Source organism: Sceloporus occidentalis, unplaced genomic scaffold, assembly GCF_023333645.1.
Source record: "Sceloporus occidentalis isolate IW3139 unplaced genomic scaffold, rSceOcc1.0.p SCAF_81, whole genome shotgun sequence".
Lineage (NCBI taxonomy): Eukaryota > Metazoa > Chordata > Lepidosauria > Squamata > Phrynosomatidae > Sceloporus > Sceloporus occidentalis.
The window spans coordinates 2,072,051-2,094,232 of NW_028317061.1; the positions used below are offsets into that span (position 1 = coordinate 2,072,051).

Sequence of the window (22,182 nt, forward strand, 5' to 3'; positions counted from 1 at the left end):
GGAGAAGGAAGTTCACCAAGCGCTGCATATGCAACAATTGTGATCAAAACATCACTCCGATCTTTCAGGGCAAAGACAGCAATTCAAACACGACATTTACACATAATACCAACCCATTAACTTGCTCATTTTTGTGTAAGAGACAAATCTTACGAAAGCAGAAAAAATACACATAATTTCATTAGTAGCCAAAATCTACACCACATATGCTATAGCCCGTACTCGAAGAAGGAGACCTCCACTATATTTTTTTTTCATCAGAAGTTGGGTACATCAGTTACTTCTTCATCCTCAAAATATAGGTAATTATATTGTTTGGGTTTTTTTTTCTTACTTCTTAGTTTTTACATCAAAATGTCAAAGTTTATATTCTCTTTATTATTAGTGGCATATCTAATGATTTAACAAAATGTTTAAAAGAAACACCAAAAGATAAATTTTTGTCAATGAAATCAGCTTTTGCTCAAAAGCAATATACCCCATAATAATATATATAAAAAAAAAAACATTCGAACTCTGTATTTAAATTATACGCTTTGATAAACCTTAATATTTGTTATAGTCACAACAAACCAGACAGATGCCCCAAACAGGTCCTTCATATTAAGTTTATAATTAGATGAGTAAATTTCAATCACTAAATTCCACACATTTGGTAATGCTTTAGGTATATGAAGAAGCCGATACTGTAACTTGCACTGTGAAGTTAAATGCCTATATCAAATTCTGTATCATTTACTGTGACATTAAGTTGAACCTCACAAAATGCATAGACGGGAATTTAATATAAAGAATTAGTCCATTTATACATAAAACACATATCTTATATATTTTTTTAAACTTATTTTTTTATTTTTTTTTGGCAAACCCATAATGGTAAAGAATTAAATTAAAATCTTAGCAGTAGAACAATAATTTTAGAACATCACTCAAATGTGGTTGAAATTGAAAACCTGAGGCTTTGCACTGGTTGTTAGTTTAAATAATCTTTCCTTAAACATTGTGCTTCCATTATAGAACAAATAAAAACTAGAATGAACTAGAAAAAGATTTGTTGTGGACAGTGCTAGGACATACAGACAGAAATTCAAACACGGCATCTACACATAATACTGGTTTAGTTTATATCTAAACAGATATAGGGGCATTATAAAATAGGTACTTGTGACTTGCTTACATCCAAAAAAGTTAAATATGTATCAAATAATATTCAAATTGATTTAATACATGTACTATTTACAAGATTTACTGAAATGCCTATGTACCATGTTTGAACGCTACTGGTACAAGAAAAGAACCGTGGAATCCAATAAATATGGACAATAGAGACAAGATAAATAATATTATATTAAAAAAACCCCAGAAAATGGTTTAATAAAACAACACATTTTCTAAATAAACTAAAACAAAATAGTAAGCAGAAGGACTGATTAATAAAAAAATTGGATTTTTAATATAATTCAGCCAATTTGCATTCCGTGCTAATTTAGCTATTCTACTACTATAAGAATGAAGATAGTAGGCCCGAATGTTTGATACTGTTAAATTAACATTTTCTATATTCTAGAATATATTTTACAATTTGAGTTAAGTAATTGAGCTGACCTCTTGTGGTGCACACTTCTCCAACAAATATGCAACACATACATAAGTATAAAAACATTGTTCAAAAATGTCTAACGGAATAAAATATAGTACTGGTTTTAATCAATTCTATACCTAGTAGTACTGACAATAGGACACACCACATGTAAGAACATGTATGTTTGCACATGTGTGTATGTGGGTGTGCTGGAGATTCAATATAGGAGGGCAGTCTGAAAGAATATTGTGTAAACATAAAAAATAAAATATGGTGCGTAAAAGAGATAAAACTTGTTAAGGCTGTATATTCAAGCACTGTAAGACTGAATGTTAACAGAGTGATGATGGCATTGTAACCGGTAAGAAATGTCCTGCATTACGTTCTGCAATTAAAGTATGGTGCTGTCAACAGCTGATTGTTGGGACAAGCTAGCTACTGATAGCAGAAGTTAATAAAATGTAGCTGAAGATGGTCGAAATGAATTCTGAAAGATGATAGCCAGTTTTCTCCAGCAGTCAGCCTGATAAGTAGAACTCAGAGTAACCAGGTTTGCATTTAAATGAAATATTCTTTCTTCTCTTCTGCGTTAACTTGGCTGCCTTCTGCATTGATAATGGCAGTGTCTGCATCAGGGGCATCTTCCGCTCCTTTAGCTTCATTTGTTAAATATGTCCCTATAGAGATGAAAAAAAATCATAAAAAGAAAAAAAATGGTTGTTGGAAATTTCACTTCTTGTCAATTGTCACTTGTTTCATTTAGAGATTGATGCGGAGCGAAACTTCTTACAATATATTACCATATCATTTATATAAAATATTCTGATCTACATCCGATTATTTTAATGTGGCATCTGAATTCAGAAGAGCTGCAGTTTCCTTCTTACATATTGGCATAAGAATAAAACAAACAAAAGCATTGTGTTTAACCTAAAATCACCTCTATCACTCACGTATGAGCTTAAATGTGGAAACTCAGATGCATTTTGTAAAGTATGCTGATACACAATGCATGTTTAGAAACTGCACAAATATTTGCATTTAAAATGTAAAAGATCCATTTTGCTAAATATTTGTTAATACTAAAGGAAACAAATTAAACCTTGTATTACATACATTGCTCTAGCAATTCAATTTTTTAACATTAAAAGTCACAGAAATCTAGGTGTGATAACTATATCGCCATGTGCCCTTTCTGTTATTAAAGCCTACCTTAGGTGTTCTGGCGCCCTGTGCGGACTACTCCTCTGGCACCCCACCCATCCCCCCCCAAAAAGGGAAAAAAATCTTGTCACAATCCCCTCTCCCCCTTCTCACTATCTACCACCTCTGCCCCTTCTCACTGCCTTTCCCACCTCTGCCCCATCTCACTGCCTCCCCCCTCTGCCCCATCTCACTGCCTCCCCCCCTCTGCCCCTTCTCATTGCCCCCCCTCTGCCCCTTCTCACTGCCTTCCCCTCTCCTTACTTCTCATTATCCTTACTTACCTTGTTGAGTCCTGCGGTGGGAGCGGGAGGCGTCGGTCTTCCCGCTCTGCCGCGGTGCACGCTTCACAGCTGAGCGCCGGAATATGACATCATATTTCGGTGCTCATCATGAAACGCCCGCACCGCGATAGAGTCACGGAGAGTGAGGGGCGCCGAGCGGTTGCTGAAAACTTCACGAGTGACCGCACGGCTCCCCTGCCCGGGACTTAAATTAAAACATTGGGGTTTTTTTTGTTTGTTTTAACTTTATTTAACATCCTCCTTGTTAAATAAAGTTAAAGAAAAAAAACAAAAAAAAAAACGATGTCCCTGTTGCCATGGCGCCCTGTGCGGCCGCACAGGTCGCACACCCGTAAGGCCGGCCCTGAATTTAAATTTTGTTCAAGGATAAAAATAAAGTAAACATGTCTATTTTGGAAAGCACTCTTACTTTACGGTACTTTTTTTACACCTTCCCTAAAACCTTTGCATTGTATTTATATAAATATATATATATCTTTGTTAGCAGGTATGTTAAAAAAAATGCATTAATAATTCCACAAAACATACAGTGCACTGTATAAATGCCTGTTTTAAAATAAAATCTACGAAAACAACATAGTTGTAGCTTGAACAGTCATTTTATAATAAATTACAACACACTATTTGTGCCATGGGCCAGATGAGCATACTGGGATTTACAGTTCAAACATAACTTGGCTATCACTCCTTTAATGAATAAGAAAAACAAATGAAGCGTGTGATTTCAGCAGAAATATATGAAAAGGAAATTATATATATATATATATATATATACACACACACAGTATATTTGGTAATACATACCTTTATGCCTTGCCAAGTATCGCCCAAGCAGAATAATGGAACACAATGTGACAAATACGACTACAGCTACTATTCCTCCTATTAGAGCATGGTCTGTTGCAGCTTGTCCAGCCAATGCATTAGGATCTATTGAATTTAACAAAGAAAGCAATGAATTAACACACTCGTTATCGTTAGGATCAGGTATCAGAAGGAAAAGTGAATTATACACAATCTATACAGATACCACTGGGTATATACAATTACTCTAGAAAATCTTCTAAGGGGAGGGTCAGATGTATGGTATGGATGGATGTATTTAAGGATCTAGTGCTAGGTTTACGGTACTAATATACCCTTTACATGGTCTGTAACAATAGCACAAAGGAAAATACATATACACACACACACACATATATATATATATATATAAACAGAAATAATGTCAGATTCTGGATGTATATAGAGTCCTTTGCCTGAAGGAAAGGACGTCTGAAAGTAGTTTCATTTAATACATCTGCCTCTAACACTTGACAAGGTGAGGTTGATCCATAATAACAAACTGTAAATGTTCTCTCCACATTCTGCTTATTATTTTAGTGACAAATGTGTAATAAAAACTTCACTTTTTTTCTGTACATTTCTTTTTTAATAAAATATTGTGCAATATTGAGAAAGTAATCATTTCAATGGAAATATTCACAGTAAGAAATAAAGGCCAAGAGAATTATGCACTGGTCATTTCTTTCTGTATTAAAGACAATTCTTTTATTTCCCGGAGTGAAAATGAAATAGCATGGCATGTTGATCACACTGTAAATTAAACTAAAATGTTTAATCTTGAAGGAGACTATCTCACGGTTGCCGGTATATGTATAGGGAGCCAGGACAATTTTTGTGCCTGTTGGTCTCCCTCGCCCGGGGAGTGCATGGGATGGTGAATGTCTGAGCAGCTGAAGACACAGACCTTTTGAATAATGCTTCCTCTGTTGTGGTCTGCGTACCTCATGCTGCAAGACATCGGGATATGATGTCATATCTCTGCTCCAGCAGGTTCTGGTGCTGGTGGCCGAGAGAGAGGAAGAGCTAGTGGTGAGATCTGTGCCGGCAGATGCACAGGTCTCCACCTTCAGACTACGGAGGCTGTTAAGGGTCTCAAGGGAATGCTGCCATGGGCCCATAATGTAAGCCTAGGGCCCTTTGGTCTGCATTAAAGGTGGACTTTCTATAAAGTCCTAATTTGTGAAAAAACATTTGTGGCTAAAGACTAAACCTGTTTCAAATTCCTTGTCAACAGAAAATACTGGCGTAAAAGAAAAGACTTATTTTACAGACAGATATATATATATATATAATATTTACATCCTGGCAAATAGATAGATAGATAGATAGATAGATAGATAGATAGATAGATAGATGGATGGATAGATCTACCATATTTATTTACCATAGAATTGCTGTTCAGGAATATCATACATGTCTGAAGACAACTATAAATATATTTAATACTTAATGTACAGCACATCTGCAGATGGGAGATGGCTTTAGTCATAGTGCACCACACATTATGCACATTTTTTTTTAGAAACAGTAATAATTAATCAGAGATAAATGTATTAGTGTATAGAAATTTTATGTCATTAAAGATTTTTTGCCAGTAAAGACAGATTTCCAAAAAGTTATCTTAAGATGTGATCACTTTTATCTGAGGTGCAATTGTCCACTTCAGTCTTTTTCTTATCACATTAAATTAGATTTAATACATAGGAAAAGGGAAAAAAGAAATGTAAAAATGATGCTTTTAAGTTGGATTTACTTAATGTAAGACAAATTACATGATTTGCATGGAACTTCAAGCAGTCTTTTGATACTAGATGGTTCTTTGAATTATCTTTTCCTTCAAAACACAATAAGTATCAAACTGCTATGAACACAATAGACAGCCGGCTTTCCTTGTCTGGCAGACTTATATCCTTTCTTACATGAGTAATGTGTGAAAGTTAAAGATGCTGTTCCACTTAGACATTTTCCCCCCAACTTTCCTAAATACCTAAAATGCACTACTCTTGTTAAATGAACTTATTCTTGCTCTTAATTTGATCCCTGTGCGCTGCTCTGGCTGTCTGCCAATTAATTAAGGTGTTTCCCATAGTTCAGGGGCGTCCAACCTGCGGCCCTCCAGCTGCTGCAGGACTACATCTCCCATACTCCTCAGCCATCCCCTTAGCTGAAAGAGCATTATGGGAGATGTAGTCCTGCAGCAGCTGGAGGGCCGCAGGTTGGACACCCCTGCCATGGGGGATGGGAGTGGTTGTAGGAGGTCAGACTGCTGTGATATAATACATAGAGGACAACTTTGGAAGAAAAACCAACTATAGTATCTGAATACACATTTTTATGCATTTTTTAAGGGATGGTAACATTGAGGGTGAAAACTATACGGCAGGATAGGTTTCTTTTATATCTGTTTACATGATGCAACACTTATCTGCACTTATATTTTATGAGGACCCTAAGGAAAACAGAACCTTTAAATGGAGGAAAGGCAATGATCCGTTACCATAAAAATACTAATATCTAGTTGTGTGTACTTTCAATTATTCATACAATATTAAAAAAGCTTAACAGTTTATAATAAGGTTTATGCAACGATGTAACATATAAAAACATATAAGCGTATCCATAATAAAATCACAGGTGAGTCTCATCATTTTTCCAAACTGGTGCAAATTAAAATAAGAACAATCCAGGCATCCAGAATGGATCCATAATTTATTCTGATAACTGTTGGACAACACGGGCATGCTGACCCGGAGATACAGCACCCAGGTGCTCTTTCAACAGAGGCACCCAGCGGCGTTACATAATGCATGTTTAGTGGCCCTGCAGTAGTAGAGGCAGCTCATACAGAGAATGCAATCTGCATTTAAGAGAGAGAGGTAAGCGAGGGACAGTAAGAGTGAGGGACAGAGTGTGGATGGGAGAGTTGAGAGAGAGAGGAGGAGAGATAGTGGGGGTAAGAGGAAGAGGAGGAGAGAGAGTTGGGGTAAGGGGAAGAGAAGGCAAGAAAGAAGGGCGTAAGAAGAGGTTTACATTAAAATAGGTTGTGAGTGTATATCCGGTGTAGTTTCCAAGCTTAAATTCACATTTTTATCGGTAAAGCCTTAGGTCAAGCTTTATTTCATAAATACCAGGAGGTATTACTCTATTTTTATCAACTTATATAACTAATTCTAACAATTGATTTCAAATGTATAGGAATGAACAATTTGAAGTGAAAAAGGAAAGTCAGTAACTAGAATTGTATGATTACATAAAATTTGTGAAAAAGAGTTTGAAACAATGACATTTATTTTGATATCAGGCTAGGCTGAAAGAGAAATAAAAGCATCCTACTTCCCCTGTATAATTCATCTTTCTTTCTACTTGACAAGGAAATCATGCTATGCCTTTGAGGAGGTGGAATGAATAAAAGACAAAGTGGGTGACTGTGAATGAAACGTTTTATTAGATTTACAAGAATTTAATTTCTAACTAAACACAATAAACTACTTATTCTGTTTTATTAATTTTGCTTCTGCGTGATATTACAAAATTACATATATAAAATAATATAAAATACACACACACACACATATATATATATATATATATATATTCCTTTCTATAGGATAGTTTGCATAAGTAACTGTACTACACTGACTTTCTTCATGACTTCTAAGTAGTGCAGCTATCATCACAAGACAGTCACAATTACGTGGGATAATTGCCATATGTAAGAAAAATAAATTGCAGAATCTTGTATTTGTCATAATTGCAAGAATTCTGTTGCTCAAATATGGTAATAAACATCGTAAGTCTGTTATATATGTCCTAATAATCGTGTCAAACTTCATGAATTAAATATCAGACTTGAGTGCTCAGATGTTTGCAAGAAATATGTATTTCAGCTAAGTTTTTATTTTTTCTGTATAGCCATAGTGCCCTAGAACTTGTGCTCATATATTTTCACAGATTTTTTTACTGTGTTTAGAAATACGGATGATCTTATAAACAATCTTACATAGCACTAAAATAAACTTAAATACAAATACAGGAGTGAAGTTTATTTCAGAGGAGAAATGCTAGAACAAGAGGCCATAATCTAAAACTGGAGGGTCGGAGGCTTAAATGTAATGTAAGGAAGTTTTATTTCACTGAGAGTATATATTGTAAAGCAAATCTTTAGTAGAAAGCATCTTTACATATACCAAACGTCAAAATATATTGCATGAGGGTTTTCTATTCATTTAAGTGAACTGTTAAACCAGTGTGGTGTTCACATAAGTCAAACTTTTCTTTTCCCTGACTTCACTATGCATTGTAAAAAAAAAGCTAACCCCATTTACCTTATCCTGTAAGAGATGAACTTGTCCAGTATAATAAATACTAAACTTGGGGAGATATTGTGAATGTCGACTTACTAGTTTAAGAAAGCATTAGGTCGATTCATAACATTGTGCAGATACATTTATTGGCTTAACCCCACATAATCCATAGTGGTAACAGGGTGCTGAAAAGCTGACAAAACACCTAGGTTATAGAAGATATACCAAAAAATCTTTAAATAAACCCGTTTGATGTCAATGAAAAATATTTTGATGTCATTACTCATTGACAGTAACAATCAGCATGGCATCGGGAGGGGCACTCACACTAACACACACACAGATACACAGCGCACACGCATGTCAAAATACTAATACACCCAGACACACACAATTACACACACTCACAGGCACTGAACACTAACTGAACACTAACATACACATCCAGACACACTAAACACACAGACACTCCACACTAACACACATGCAGACACAAACGCAGCTAGACATTCAACACTAACAGACACGAATGTACGCATACCCATACCGCATACTAAAATATTAAAAAGGATATTGAAAAGCATGTTGTACAAATGTTTGGGGTCACTTAGAAATGTCTTTGTGAAAGAAAAGCAAATTTCTCCATTAAAGTAACATGAAATGGATTAGAAATACAGTGTAGACTTTGTTAATGTTGTTAATGACTATTGTTTCTTTTAATGGAGTATCTTCATATGTGTACAGATGACCTTTTATCAGCAACCATCATCTAGTTAGCACTGCTAGAAATTTTCTTGTTTTCCATGAAGGAAGGATTAGCAATATTACAAAAATAAGAGAATAATAATTTGTGAGGACTTTAAAGCAAGCATGCATTGCAATATAGTGTCCCAAGCAGGGTGCTGGGTTGAATAGCGAGAGGCATTAGAAGCAGAAAGGGGGATTTGTTCTGCCGCTTTACAGATCTCTGGTCAGACCTCACCTAGAGTATTTTGTACAGTTCTGGGGACCCCATCTCCACAGGAGGACAGTTTATTTGAAAGGAGGAGAAATGTTAGAATGAGAGGTTACAGAAACTTAGTAATGTAAAACTTCCTTACATTACATCTGGGATGGTGGTAGGTTAGTGGAAAAGGCTCCATGCAGAAATGGTGACGGGTAATACAGTAAGGGAATTTACACATGCATGGGATAATATGGTCTATAATGAACCTAAGGTCGAGGACTGATTCTCTGTATCAGGGAAAATAGGCAGACTAGATGGTCCGAATGGTTCTTATCTGCCATCAAATTCTATGCTTCTACATGTTTTTTAAGAAGGAAAAAAACCCTTTTTAATAGCACCAGGTTAATAACAAAAGTTTTATAGGCCATGAGCATGACGCATAACGGCTTCATGAGTGATACATAGTGTTAAGTGTTTGATTACATTGTAATTAGCTATGCCATGAACTCAAGCTGGGTTGCACAGTAATAGATATCACTTATATGGTACAGAATTAGGTTTCCATCAATTGAAGACTAAAAGTCACATAACAGCAAACTAGTGCATTGAATAAAAAACAACATTATCCACGCATTAAAAGAAGATATAAGAATAAATCAATGCATACCTTAAAGTCATTAATATACAGTTACAGCAGTCAAAGCATACAGTATTATTTATAGGGAACACTATCACATAAAGCTGTATCTAGAAATTAATAAGGATTATTATGCCAAGATGACCAATTTCCTTTAACTATATGCCCCTACGTTATTTTAAATCACAGATCTGTTGGTAGAATGCTGAGTGTGTGTTTTGGAGACGATAATGAGGATTTTGTTTCTTATTTTCCCCTTCAAGATTAATGCCTTAGTTTCATAAATGTACCATTATATACAAGGTATGCTAGAAGGCAATGAATCTAAATTATTGCTATACATAACTAATCATCACTTTTTTAAGGCTTTGATTTTCTTCATTATAATGTTAACATTTCATGTTCACTGGTTCGTGGTGAACGAACAAATCATCTATGTAAGAGGGAAAAAAAATGTACAATATATTTGAATTTCACCAAGGCAACTCAATTTTACATCTGAACCGAGAAAGTAATTTCCTTTATTCCCTGCAGAGAGCAATAAGGCCCTGAATCAAGGGTCCAATGTAAGTACTAACTCAAGTTTCAAATTAAATAAATGTGATAAAAGCTTTCATCTGGCTGTTGATCAAATGTGCAAAGGCATTGATTTGGACAGACATATTACAATATGTCTCATGTATGAGTCCCTAATGCAGAATCATCAATTACCTTCATTTGGGAATACTTGACTAAAGCAGACAGAAATGTTACTTACTTCTTAAGTGCTGCCCACTGGGAGAATATGAGATATGTTCTAATCTAGATGTTGTTAAATTTGGCATTAAGAAATAACGTATCCGTGTTTATTTTAGAAAATGACAGTTATATTAAAAACTATTTGCAGCCAAAAACAGTTTTATGGCTAGCCAGTCATGCTCATATTAAGGTGAGTATCAGGGTGCTATGGATACAAATTTAACAAAACTGCGGTTCTTCTTTTCCAGTCTGCGGAAAAAAAAATATATCCAGTTTATTTAGCTTTAGTCTTGGTTGCTAGTTTTTTAGGCAACCCAGCAGTGTAGAAATGCAAAAGCTATTGGCACTTATGAATTATATTAGTATTGCCACATAATGAAACATAATTGTAATAACATTGCTGCGTGTGTAAAGTTCTTAAATATAACATTAGGGATTGATGAGTTGATTTGTATGCCTTGAAGAATTATAATTGAGCAATTATTACAAAAAAACAAACAACAAATAATACATGAAGCCAATAAATAAACACAATGTATGTGTAATATTATGTAAACAGAAATATAGCTATAAAGCTACGTTCAATGTGAAATACTATATTAATGCTAAAAAATTCACACTCGTCATTTCTCGCTCTTTCTTAATTTATTTTATTTTTTTTAGTGCAGAATTTATTTTTGGACAGAGTGTAATTTTGGATATTAAAAAAGCAGAATATCATGAATTAATTAAAACATGTTATACATGTCACAGATGCAGTCAACTGCCTTCATAGCCCTACTGTATTAAACACGGCTGGGTAATGTGTGAACTTTACAGCTCTCCCGTTAATTGATTAGTGATAGGAGTTGTAGTTTTACGTCTTACACATATATCTTTTGATAAATAAAGGTCCTTGTTCATTGTCATCCAAGATATTATTTAAAAATAAAATAAGAATAAAATACAAACCTCCATGGCTATTGCAGCTGCACATTGAAATATTATTATATATATTAACAGGAAAGTACTAAAGGTGAAATAAGTTGCACACTTTCTGGAAATTGCTTTCAATACACAGTAACACATTTAATCTGTCATACTGTCCAGTTTAGATTTGTCGTTTCTATAATACAACTTCATACTACGTGAAAACAATCCCCTGTTTATTTACAGGCTAATATAAAAATATGTTAACAGAAACAATTTTATTTAATATAATTAAATTAAGCAACATTGCAGAGGTCTTTTTTAGAAGTCGTTGCAGTAAGTCTTGTGAGATTTGATTTATTGGTGCCCACTTGGTTAGTATTACAAGTGTTTCTTATAATGCACGGAATATCTCATTTTTCCCAATAACATTCACAGAACCTTTATTCACTAATAAGACCATGCTCCGAAGAAGTAAGAATGCGTGTGTCAAACATTTAAAATGGCCAAAGGGACACTTTTGTTTTAGGGGTATGGTTATAAGCGTGGCTAGGTGTGGAGTTTGACTTTCTGAGTGAATGGATTTTATTTATATATGGATTTTATCCACATAATTTACCAATTTTTGTCTGTTTCTGTACACAGTACAGTACGACTTTTATGGCACATGCAAACCCCTGCAAGCTTTCTCAACTCTAAGAAAGAGGGACATCAGAGGGGAGGAAGGAGGGCATTCGGGTGAGTATGGAGCGACAGATCGGTTGAGTATGGAGCAATGTTGGTCAGCATTTGCCTGGAGTGACAGATTGCCAATCCATGATCCTGATTGGGAAGTAAGCAATTATTATAATGTGTCCTCTAGGCTTGCGAGGAAGGCCCCCTCTATCTAATGTATGGATGTGTCCTAGTTTTATCATACACCTTAAAAATATGTATTGTAAGAAGTACTGCATAATTTCTTGGCATTATAAAAATAAAAGTTAAGAATAATTATAATAAGTAATTCTTACACAGACTTTTTATATAGGTGAGTAATCGAGATGTCTTTATTGTAAATGAGTTCAACGAACATCTATTAAAATATATCCTTCTTAGCAGTCAACAAAATGGTTATTATCATACTTACCTATTTTATATATTTAATATACAGGGCACTGTAGATATCCCATTCACCTTTTGCCCACTGTTTAGTACCCAGATCTATATGTGAAATTTCTGTCTCAAAAGGTAGCTTCAGAAAAATAATAAACGAAATATCGAATAAATGATACCTCTTGAAAGTATTGAAAAACATGCATTGAAATTACAACAAAAGTAAAATTTCTCTAGAGTTTGGTACTATAGCCACAGTTTAGATACTCTACAATGTTATTTTGTTTTTTTATTTGTATTTATTATATGTTATAGAATTTGGATCTTACATATTGGCTTCAGTAGTAGTAAAATAATATTTTTTCGTTCTCTCTAGAAAAGTCACTGGATATTGAAGACTAGAAACAGGTTTTTGCTTAAATATGTACTGTATGAAGTGTTATCATTTTAAAATAATATGCTAGATCCTCCTTGGGTCGTGTTCCACTTATGTTCTACATTTTGATATGTATTCGGTAGCTAATAATAACTATTTACCAATCTATCTAACACATATTAAATAATTGACCAATGGGAGATAAATAGATAAATTGTGTTACATCACGACACAAATGACTAAAACAAATGATGAATGTCTAAAAATGTTTACAGAATGCTAAACGAATGTGAAAAGAACAATTGACAAATTGACAACTAATATTGTCCCTTTTAATTTCATTTTAATATTTCCACCAGTTCTGCAACAATTCATCAAGGAGAAGGCTGGGGAACATATGCATAGTTTAAAAAAAAACAACTTTGTAATTGAAATTTCATTTAAAGCTAACACTGACACATCAACACATTTCATTAAAAGTCCTTTTCAATACGGATCAATCCTACTAGCAGACGCTTATCATTTCTTGGACATCCCTGACACATACTGCAGATGGTGAATGGGTTTATAGCAATCAATCTTCACATATTATCTTTGTAATAGTACAGTAAATATGCTAAATCAAGTAGGATTTTAACTGAGCTTGGTTTTGTTGATTAACAATTCTAAATAGGAGCATAAGACAGGAATGAAATAAGAAACATGATTATATGTCAAATATGGCAAATTGCTTAGACAAGAATGTCTCTGGTAAACAATAAATGACAAGCGAGGCACGGGGCTACCATTTTACCTTAAATATTCTAAATTTACATAGACGACATCAGATAGACAGCTGTTAAAAAAAACGCATATTTAATCTCAAACTCTCGAGGCCCCATTTTATATTTAACCATGTGGTCAACAGAGAGTTATTCATAAATAGGGTTTTTCTTCATGTAGACTTACAGGCCTGTTAATAGTACTAATAGAATTTATATCAGGTGTTAATCCTTAAAAGACAAATACAACTCACATGTGTGCTAGGATGTAATATTGGTCTTCAATGGCAACAAAAAGCAGGACATGCTAAATACATAGTTATTCTAGTATAATTAAGATTTAAGCATGGCTGTATTTTAGATAACAGTAGATAATTGTGTTATTAGTTGTGTCTACATTGTTGAGACATGAAGATTTGATACCTAAATCACGTATTGCATTTACTGGGGGAAAACTTTTTTTTAAGTGACTTACGTGAAGGTTGTGACTGGAGTGATGTATTTGTATGTCTTCTATATTACAATTGCCTCTGGTTGCCTTCAGGCAGTTAGAAATTTCATACTTTCCCTGAAGAATTCACTGGTATAATCAGTTAGTTTTTAAGCTTGTGTTTAATAGTGCTTAACTGTTTTTGAAATGTCTTAATGAAGATTAGGCATTCACAACTGTTCCCGGTGGTCAATAAAATTTTGTCTGACAGCACAAAATCCACCAAAGGAAAATACGCATGAAAGATGTGTTTGACAAGAATATTTTTGTTACTCCAACTAGGTCTCCTGGTAAATATACAACACCCACAGGTAAGATGTCTAGAACGTCCTGATCAGGACTGTCTGGTTATTTAATGTGTATGGGCTAAGGATATTAGAGCTTCACAAATTTATGTTTGAAGAATATTATGTTTTGTTTTTTATTTGTATTTACTTGTAGGTTTCTAAAAAAAATTAATTTGACATATAGACACAGTGCTATGAAAACGTTTTAGGGGAGTATAAAAAAATGTTGTAAAGTAAGAATGCTTTAAAAAAACAGACAGATCATCTTATAATTGAGCAAATACGGTATTACTCACCTATGCATGCAAAGCAGTTGTGATATAAATGTGATGATAAAGGTTTTTATTTTATTACATATGTAATGGTTTATTTCAGTTTGTATCAAGGGGATTGGGACACATTTTTAGAGCCAATTTAGCATAATCTATGCTAATATTTATGGTGTTAATATTAAATTCAAGATAATGCTGAGATGCTGCCACTAAAAGCACATGAACAGTAAATGTTTGTTGACTATTTACCCTAAGAGGTTATTTGCTAGTGAGTATGGTTTTTAGCATTCATCCTTTTTTTCTTCACCAGTCTAATTTTTGAAAACTCATCGAATTGAGCCCATTTATCTTACAGATAAGATCCATAAATTTGTGTTTAACGGTGACCTGGCTTTGGAGGAATCAATACACTTTTTGTATTTACTCTGGTGATAGCTTGAGAATACATGTTACACCTATGTTAATGATGCAAACCAGATAAAAAAAAGTTGGAATTTGGACGAAGCCCTAAAGTGTCTTGCTGTATATAAATAGTGATCCTGGTGCAAAGTTTGAAAAGCGATATTATTACCATACCAACAGAATAGTGATACTTTTTGTGATACCAGAACTACTTTTTATACTTTTCCTATTATGTTTTTCTTTTTTTCTAATGTTAGAAATGTCAAAAATACTCTACATTTTAATGCAACATAGGTGCTGCAGTGTGCAGCCACCGGCTAGATATGCTTGGCTGCATGTTATGTGAGCATAAAAAGCATGTCTGGCCCTGATGGTCACTATAAAATACATACTGCATCCAAGTAGGCTTTCATAACTGGCACAAACAATACTTGTAAACTATGAATAGAAACAAACCGGAATAATATCACATTTGTATGCTTACTATTTACTATTTACTTTATACTATAACTGTGCTCAGTATGATAAACCTAAAGTAATAAAAACACAAATGGTTCTGAATATGCAATAGTAGAATACAGGACCTGATATAAAAATACATTTAATCTATATGTGCCATTAACTGACAACTATATTTTCTTAATTACTGTATATATAACGAGCACAATTGCACATCCACTATTTTTATAGATCTATGGACACATTGACATACATCTACTCAGGGATAATTGTTATTGCCTACAAAGTTAAAGACCATTGCACAGTGAATGCAAAGCATAACTCAGGCATGCAATCTTTATTTTGAATCCTAATCAATTCTGTGTTAAGCTATTTAGACATCTTATACTATCAATGTTTCCAAAGTCAATACACAAAAATTCTAAGAATTTTCTGGAAATCATTAGTTACACTGAACATTATTGCAACATTTGCTACAACATCAGTGGAGTGGAAAATATTAATATATTCTTAATGGGCAAGAGATTAGTCACTTACATGGACTTCTATGTGATCAGGTTTTATGAATCTGTGCCCAAAAAACTTTTGATTCATATTCCTTGATCCCTTCTCTTTTAGTGTTAAAGATAAGTCCTTATGAATGATACGGTCAGCACAAAAATGCAAGCCTCTCTCCAAGCTACAAAATGCAAAGATTTGTTTTCAGTGGAACCAGAAGAAGATATCAAGAATTTTTTTTCCTTGATCAACATTACTTATGCTGATTATTTATGGTCCTTGACAGCCCCATTAAAAAATAATGCATATTAAAATACTCTGTTTTGATATGCATTCTTCAAAAATGAAGAAATAAAAATACAATCACCCACCTGAGGTAGATGCTGCAGCTATGCAGCTGCCCTCCTCCTCCATGGTCTGAAGATTCTTGCCAATGATTGGCTGCTTGAAGATGAAATCAATGGGATTTATAGAGCCAGCACTAGAACTGACTGGCAGTAAGCATATCATCAGGGGCGTAACTAGAAACCACAGGGCCCTGGTGTGAAAAATTCCCCCAGGCCCCCCAACTTCAACAGCTAGTCTGTGCCATGATTGCACCCACAAACTGGTCTGTGCCATCTTTGCCACTTGCCCCCCATTCCAACATATATTTAAACACCTAAATTACACACAGCTACTCATACTCACTAACACATACTCCATCTCACTCCACTTACACAATTACACATCCATGCTCATACACACACTCATGCTCTCACACACACAAGAACACATGCACGCTCACACACACGTACACATCCATGCTCACACACACACAGTACACATGCATCTCAGACAGACACACACAGAAGTACACACACACATATATATCAGGTCAGAAGGGCCCTTTTTAAACAATTTTATGCCGCTACGAGGAGACAGGAAGGGGTTGCAGGGTTTGGACCGGGCCCCTGTAGTTACGCCAGAGGATATCATGTGCAAGGAGATGTGTTCAGCCTGCACAGAAAATAGCTGAAAGGGCAACAGGGGCAATGCATATGAGGGGATTCTGGAGAAACCTATCCCCCAACCATCTGCAAGTGAAAGGTGTCTGTCTGAGATTAACTGGAGTTGCAGGCTGTCATATCATTATAACTAATAAATGCAGTTGGGTAGAAATACTGTTAACGTGATAGGAGTTGTAGTATGGTGTATAGCTATATATATTTAAGATAAATAAAGTCTCTTGCAAGCCAAGCAGTGTTTTAATCTCTACAAGAACATGTTTATTATTATTATTATATTTCACTGAATTAAACTGATTGTTATTCCTATTAAAAGCCAAAATCACTGTGTTTTGGGAGCCTATTGGACTGCTTATAGTTATATATTGTCATGTGCAGTAAAGCTCAAGTTGTCCATAAAATTGCATCCTTTTTTACTAAATGTTCATTTCAGTGTATAATTAAGATCGGTTGCATAGCAACACGGGAGAGTCATAGTCTTACTTTACTAATGGTACCCTGCAACACGTTGGTGTTACCAAGCAACCTCACATCATACGTATTGTCTAGGAAAAGAAAAGGACAAGGGGCATCAAATCAATTATAGGTGGCTAAGCTATTTTGCTTGCAGAACCTGACCTGTTATCTGACTACTCCTATCTTAATAACTGCTTTGCCCAAAAACATTTTCATCACTGAAGATAAAACGGACTTTAAAACGAGTGCATTTAACTTTTTTTCTTATAACATAACTCCTTATTTTTAAAACGGATTGCATATTCGGAATGCAATTTGTACAATATTCATCTGCCAAAAAAATATAATGAAATAATACGTATTGCTTTCATCTACTGCAATGTAATTTGCTATCTAGGGAATTCAATTATCCATTTTTTTTATCATTCTGTTTTTACATTATTTATTCAAAAAATAATCCCCACCCTTTCTTCTACATAGGGTTCAGTGACATATTATGCCGAGTTGCTGAAAAACTCAGTTTTGTGGCAGTACCACAAGTAGGGGTAAATGTGTACCTCACAACATTCTTGGTTTATATGGGACAGTCCCTGTTTTTTAGCACTGTCCCGCAGTCCTGGCTAGCCACTTCACTGTTCAGCGGGCAGTTGATGAGAGCCTCTGATCTCCTTTGACTGACATAGAGCTGAAAAATGTATTTTATTTTAATTATGAGAATTTTCTATTACATTTTTCTATGTCAATGGACCTTTAAATTAATAAATATATATATATATATAATTATTACTCACGTACTTAGCATGTTATGTCATAACCATTTCTATGCAAATGAAATATGTCTCATTTATTACTCTGCATTTAGGCAAGAACAGTTCAGACAACTACATAAAACATGAGTGCTTAGTAGAACATTGAACAATAATGTGTTTATTTCCCACGTTTTGTCTTTTTCATATTACATGCATGTTTTTAGCAAATTTTCCTCTTCTGCTTTGATACTAAATGGTACAAGAGAGGGAGAAATTGTACAGAACAGATGGCAAAGAGAAGTAGAAAATGTATCCGCATATGTTATGCAAATGAGATTGGGTGCAAAGCATACAGGGAATTATAGCTATAAATGAGAGTGGAGTCAGTGCAGATTGGGTTTTAAAAAGTGTATGTAGGATGTGCGTAGATTAGAAAGAATTGTGAAATTTCATGCTGCAGAAGGCGCAGTTGGGCAAAAAAAAATTACATTTCTTAAATTCACTGTACACAATGTGCCTCGGGGTAGAAAACGTCATTGAATGTCAAACAGCGAAAATGTCCGTGAGAGGCACACAGTCTGGCACTGCTTAGCATACCTTATAGGCAAACTGGATACATTATATTTTCAAGAGAGACATATTTCACCTGCCCTGTCCACCTTAGGGCTTTTGTGACAGTAAGCAACCGAAGATTGGTCAAGATGACAATATTAATTCATGCTGGAAAGAATAACATACTTAAAAAACGCTACACTGTTTTAAACTATGAGAAATATAGTCTGGGTTATTTTCAAGTATATTTTTACAAAAACCTCTCAATTCCACTTTAACCCCATGGCTATGTCTGGTACACCTGTGCTGTAAACGTGAAGCCTTTTTTACCATATTTTAACCACCTATGGTGGCATCAAGCCTGTCCAGCTCTGTTTATTGTTATAGGATGTTATAAAATGGCATTACGACAGCCCCCCCGTCTATGCCTGGTACATCTTTTCTTCTGTCTTTTTCTATAGTGTCATGATTTCAAAGAGTTAACTCTCGATTTCCCACAGTCTGTTAAAGGTTAGGTGTAAAACATATGCTGCTTCACTTGTGAGGTAGCCCTATACTTTATGTGGCTGTTTGGAATAGCAATGTAGTTAACTCTTCCTAAATGAACTCTTTACAAGTGGACAGATGGAGGTATATTGGAGTGAACTCTTCACAAGCAAACAGATGGCATTATAACAGAGTGAACTCTTCACAAAAGGCAGATGGAGTTATACTGGTGAAATTCCATCAGGTACTTTATTTTACTTATCTCCTCTCACTTACTCCATCTTTTCATTATGGTTTCCCACGTGTTATTTCTCTTCTTTTGCCGTTCTCTTTAAATGCATTGTTTCGCCCTCCCCTCATAACAATTTCACTGCAATCATATCTCACTATGTCTTCTCTCACATCACACGCACTTCTCTTCTCTCAACTTCCCTACTACTAACCAAACTCGGGCAAAGGCAGAATATCCCCACAAATCTCAATCCCATCTTTTATCTCTCATTCTCCTCCACATTTTATGTCGAGGTGGCATTTAATCCAACTCTGCTTCCCTTTTTACCATCTGCTCTAACTGCCTCAAATTCATTGTTTTTACTTACACCAGTTTTGCTGCTCTTTCATATGTTGGCCTATATGTCAGCTATACTCCTAGATGTGGAGTGAGAGGGGAAGGGAGTTGGTATCATTTTCTCTCCCCACTGCACCTTTCAATGTTTACCATTGATTGCCTTCCTCTTTTCCATTGACGTTCACTACATCCATTTTTTATCTCTATTTGCCATTCATGTGGCAGTCATTTTACTGACCCCTGGTTCTATATTCAAATTTTTTGATCACTTTGCTCCTCTACCATCTTTGCTCCATCTACTCACACTTATCCTGGATTACTTTGATATACCCATGAATTACCTCTGTTACCCCTTACCATTTTATTTGGTCTTGCAAAGTGGCCCACCTCCCCATACATAATAAATGCATAACAATACCATGTCGGAGGCTGGACTCTTGGTCAGAGACGACTATGGATGACTAGAGAGAAGATTTCCTGCCAATCATATATCAATCTAGTTTCCCTCTCTTTGATTTCTCACATTCTTCCAGTTCACCACTCATTAAAATGGAAATGATGTTTAGAGTGTCCATTTAACATGTAGATGAGGTGAAATATTTAACTTCACTACACCCATTAGAACTCACTATTTAGTGAATAAACCCATGTTTTTTCGTCAGACTTATGGTATGTACGTCATTTATATTGGGAATGTACATTACTAAAACTGGATAGCATATCTTAGGATGCTATCTTTATATATCCTAAAATTTTGTTAAAATATAGTGAAGTGATTTTCAATAAGCATAGGAAGTAGGCTTTTTTTCCCCTACAAACTTTCATAAAAATAATTTTCTCCACTGATATCCTGCAACCATCAGCGAAACGTCTCTCAAACTTGTCAGTTAAAAATAATGAGACATCACATATGTTGAATATAGAATATTGGAACCTTCATACCAGAAGACTGATCTGCAGCTACATTAAGCCTCTTTTCACAATGAATAATGAGCATGTAAGATTTATAACGGAACGCTAGTTCAGAGGCAGAACTCTTTGAAACACTGCTGTTTCCTCCCTGATTAAGTTTCTATATAGAAGGCAACATCATTTGATTTTACTGTGAATGGTGAATAAAACACTGGACATTTCACGGTGTGTCTGCGTCATTTGGAATTTAGATCAAGATAAAGGAATTTAGATTAAGAAAGGAAATCATTGTGTATTCTGCATAGCATAGGGAAGCAGAATTGTCTTTTTTTCCAGACAAATACAGTGGTGTTAAAGAATTGCTGTCTCTTCTCCTTTATAAAGTATTTGAGGGTCCCTGCACTTGCATTATACGAGATGTTTATTCGTGGCAATAATATAGATGCACAAACCTATTAGGAGTGACATCTAGATTTGAAATTAAAATATTTGGCCCATAAGGATATTGTTTGTTTTTATTTTATATGCATTTTAGAAGACATAATTATATCATCATGCATTTTCAGGGTTTCATTTATTGTTATTTTGTAAACATGGTTGTTTTTTTTGTTTTGTTTTTTAAGTGTTAGAAGTGTTAAAAATGAGAAACGAGACATAATTCAATACTTTTAAGACTTCTGTATACCCACTGAACAAAAACATATATATGGTCTTCTTCCAATGCCTTGTAGCATTTTCGCATTAACACACTTCTTGTTACACTTGCCTATTCCTGTTAGCCTTACACATTCACATGGGTACAAACTTATTTCGTCTAGCATATTGCCATCAATACTGTCATGCATAAAGCACCACATCTGAGCACATGGGACCTATAGTCATTATAAAGATCTGATGGACCAGAGACATATCTTTTGTACATCGACCTAATTTTTAGCATCAAGGGAATCCTTAGAATCAACCCTCCACAACCTTAAAAAATCTTCCATAACCTTAAAAACCAGAATAATAATTTTCAATGACACAGGACGTGAACTATTTATAAAAAAACCCCCAAAATTAATTTTTGCTTAGAAGGTCCGAGGATGCCATGGTACAAATCAGTATTATGAATTTCATAATTCTTATTTAATGAGATATTTTTGCCTGCAATTACATATCCAAGTTTTTATCTTTGTCTATATAATGTTTGACTAGTGCTGGCCTAACACTTTGATAATATTCTTCAGTTTAATATTTACACAAAATGAGGTTTCCTACAGTTTAAATTGCACAGCAATATTTACTCCTCTTTTTTATTTCTGATCCTGTTATTTTGTTACCTTTCTAACATATTGAACGGCAG

At 34.7% G+C, this 22,182-nt stretch overlaps 1 protein-coding gene across 2 annotated transcripts in view; it reads right to left on the reverse strand.

Moving 5' to 3' along the window:
* Window positions 1-2,140: 2,140 nt before the first annotated feature.
* The window catches only part of LOC149285312 (cell adhesion molecule 2-like), an 82,031-nt gene continuing 61,989 nt past the window's right edge, over window positions 2,141-22,182 (reverse strand). Inside the window, exons 7-9 of one of the 2 annotated variants that reach the window (XM_089495507.1) lie at window positions 12,487-12,514; window positions 3,895-4,020; window positions 2,141-2,259 (exon numbers count right to left, since the gene is read on the reverse strand). In XM_089495507.1, coding sequence (XP_089351633.1) covers window positions 2,141-2,259; window positions 3,895-4,020; window positions 12,487-12,514 — 273 coding nt within the window. The remainder of the gene's footprint in view (window positions 2,260-3,894; window positions 4,021-12,486; window positions 12,515-22,182) is intronic. The other variant, XM_089495508.1, reaches the window with a different exon arrangement.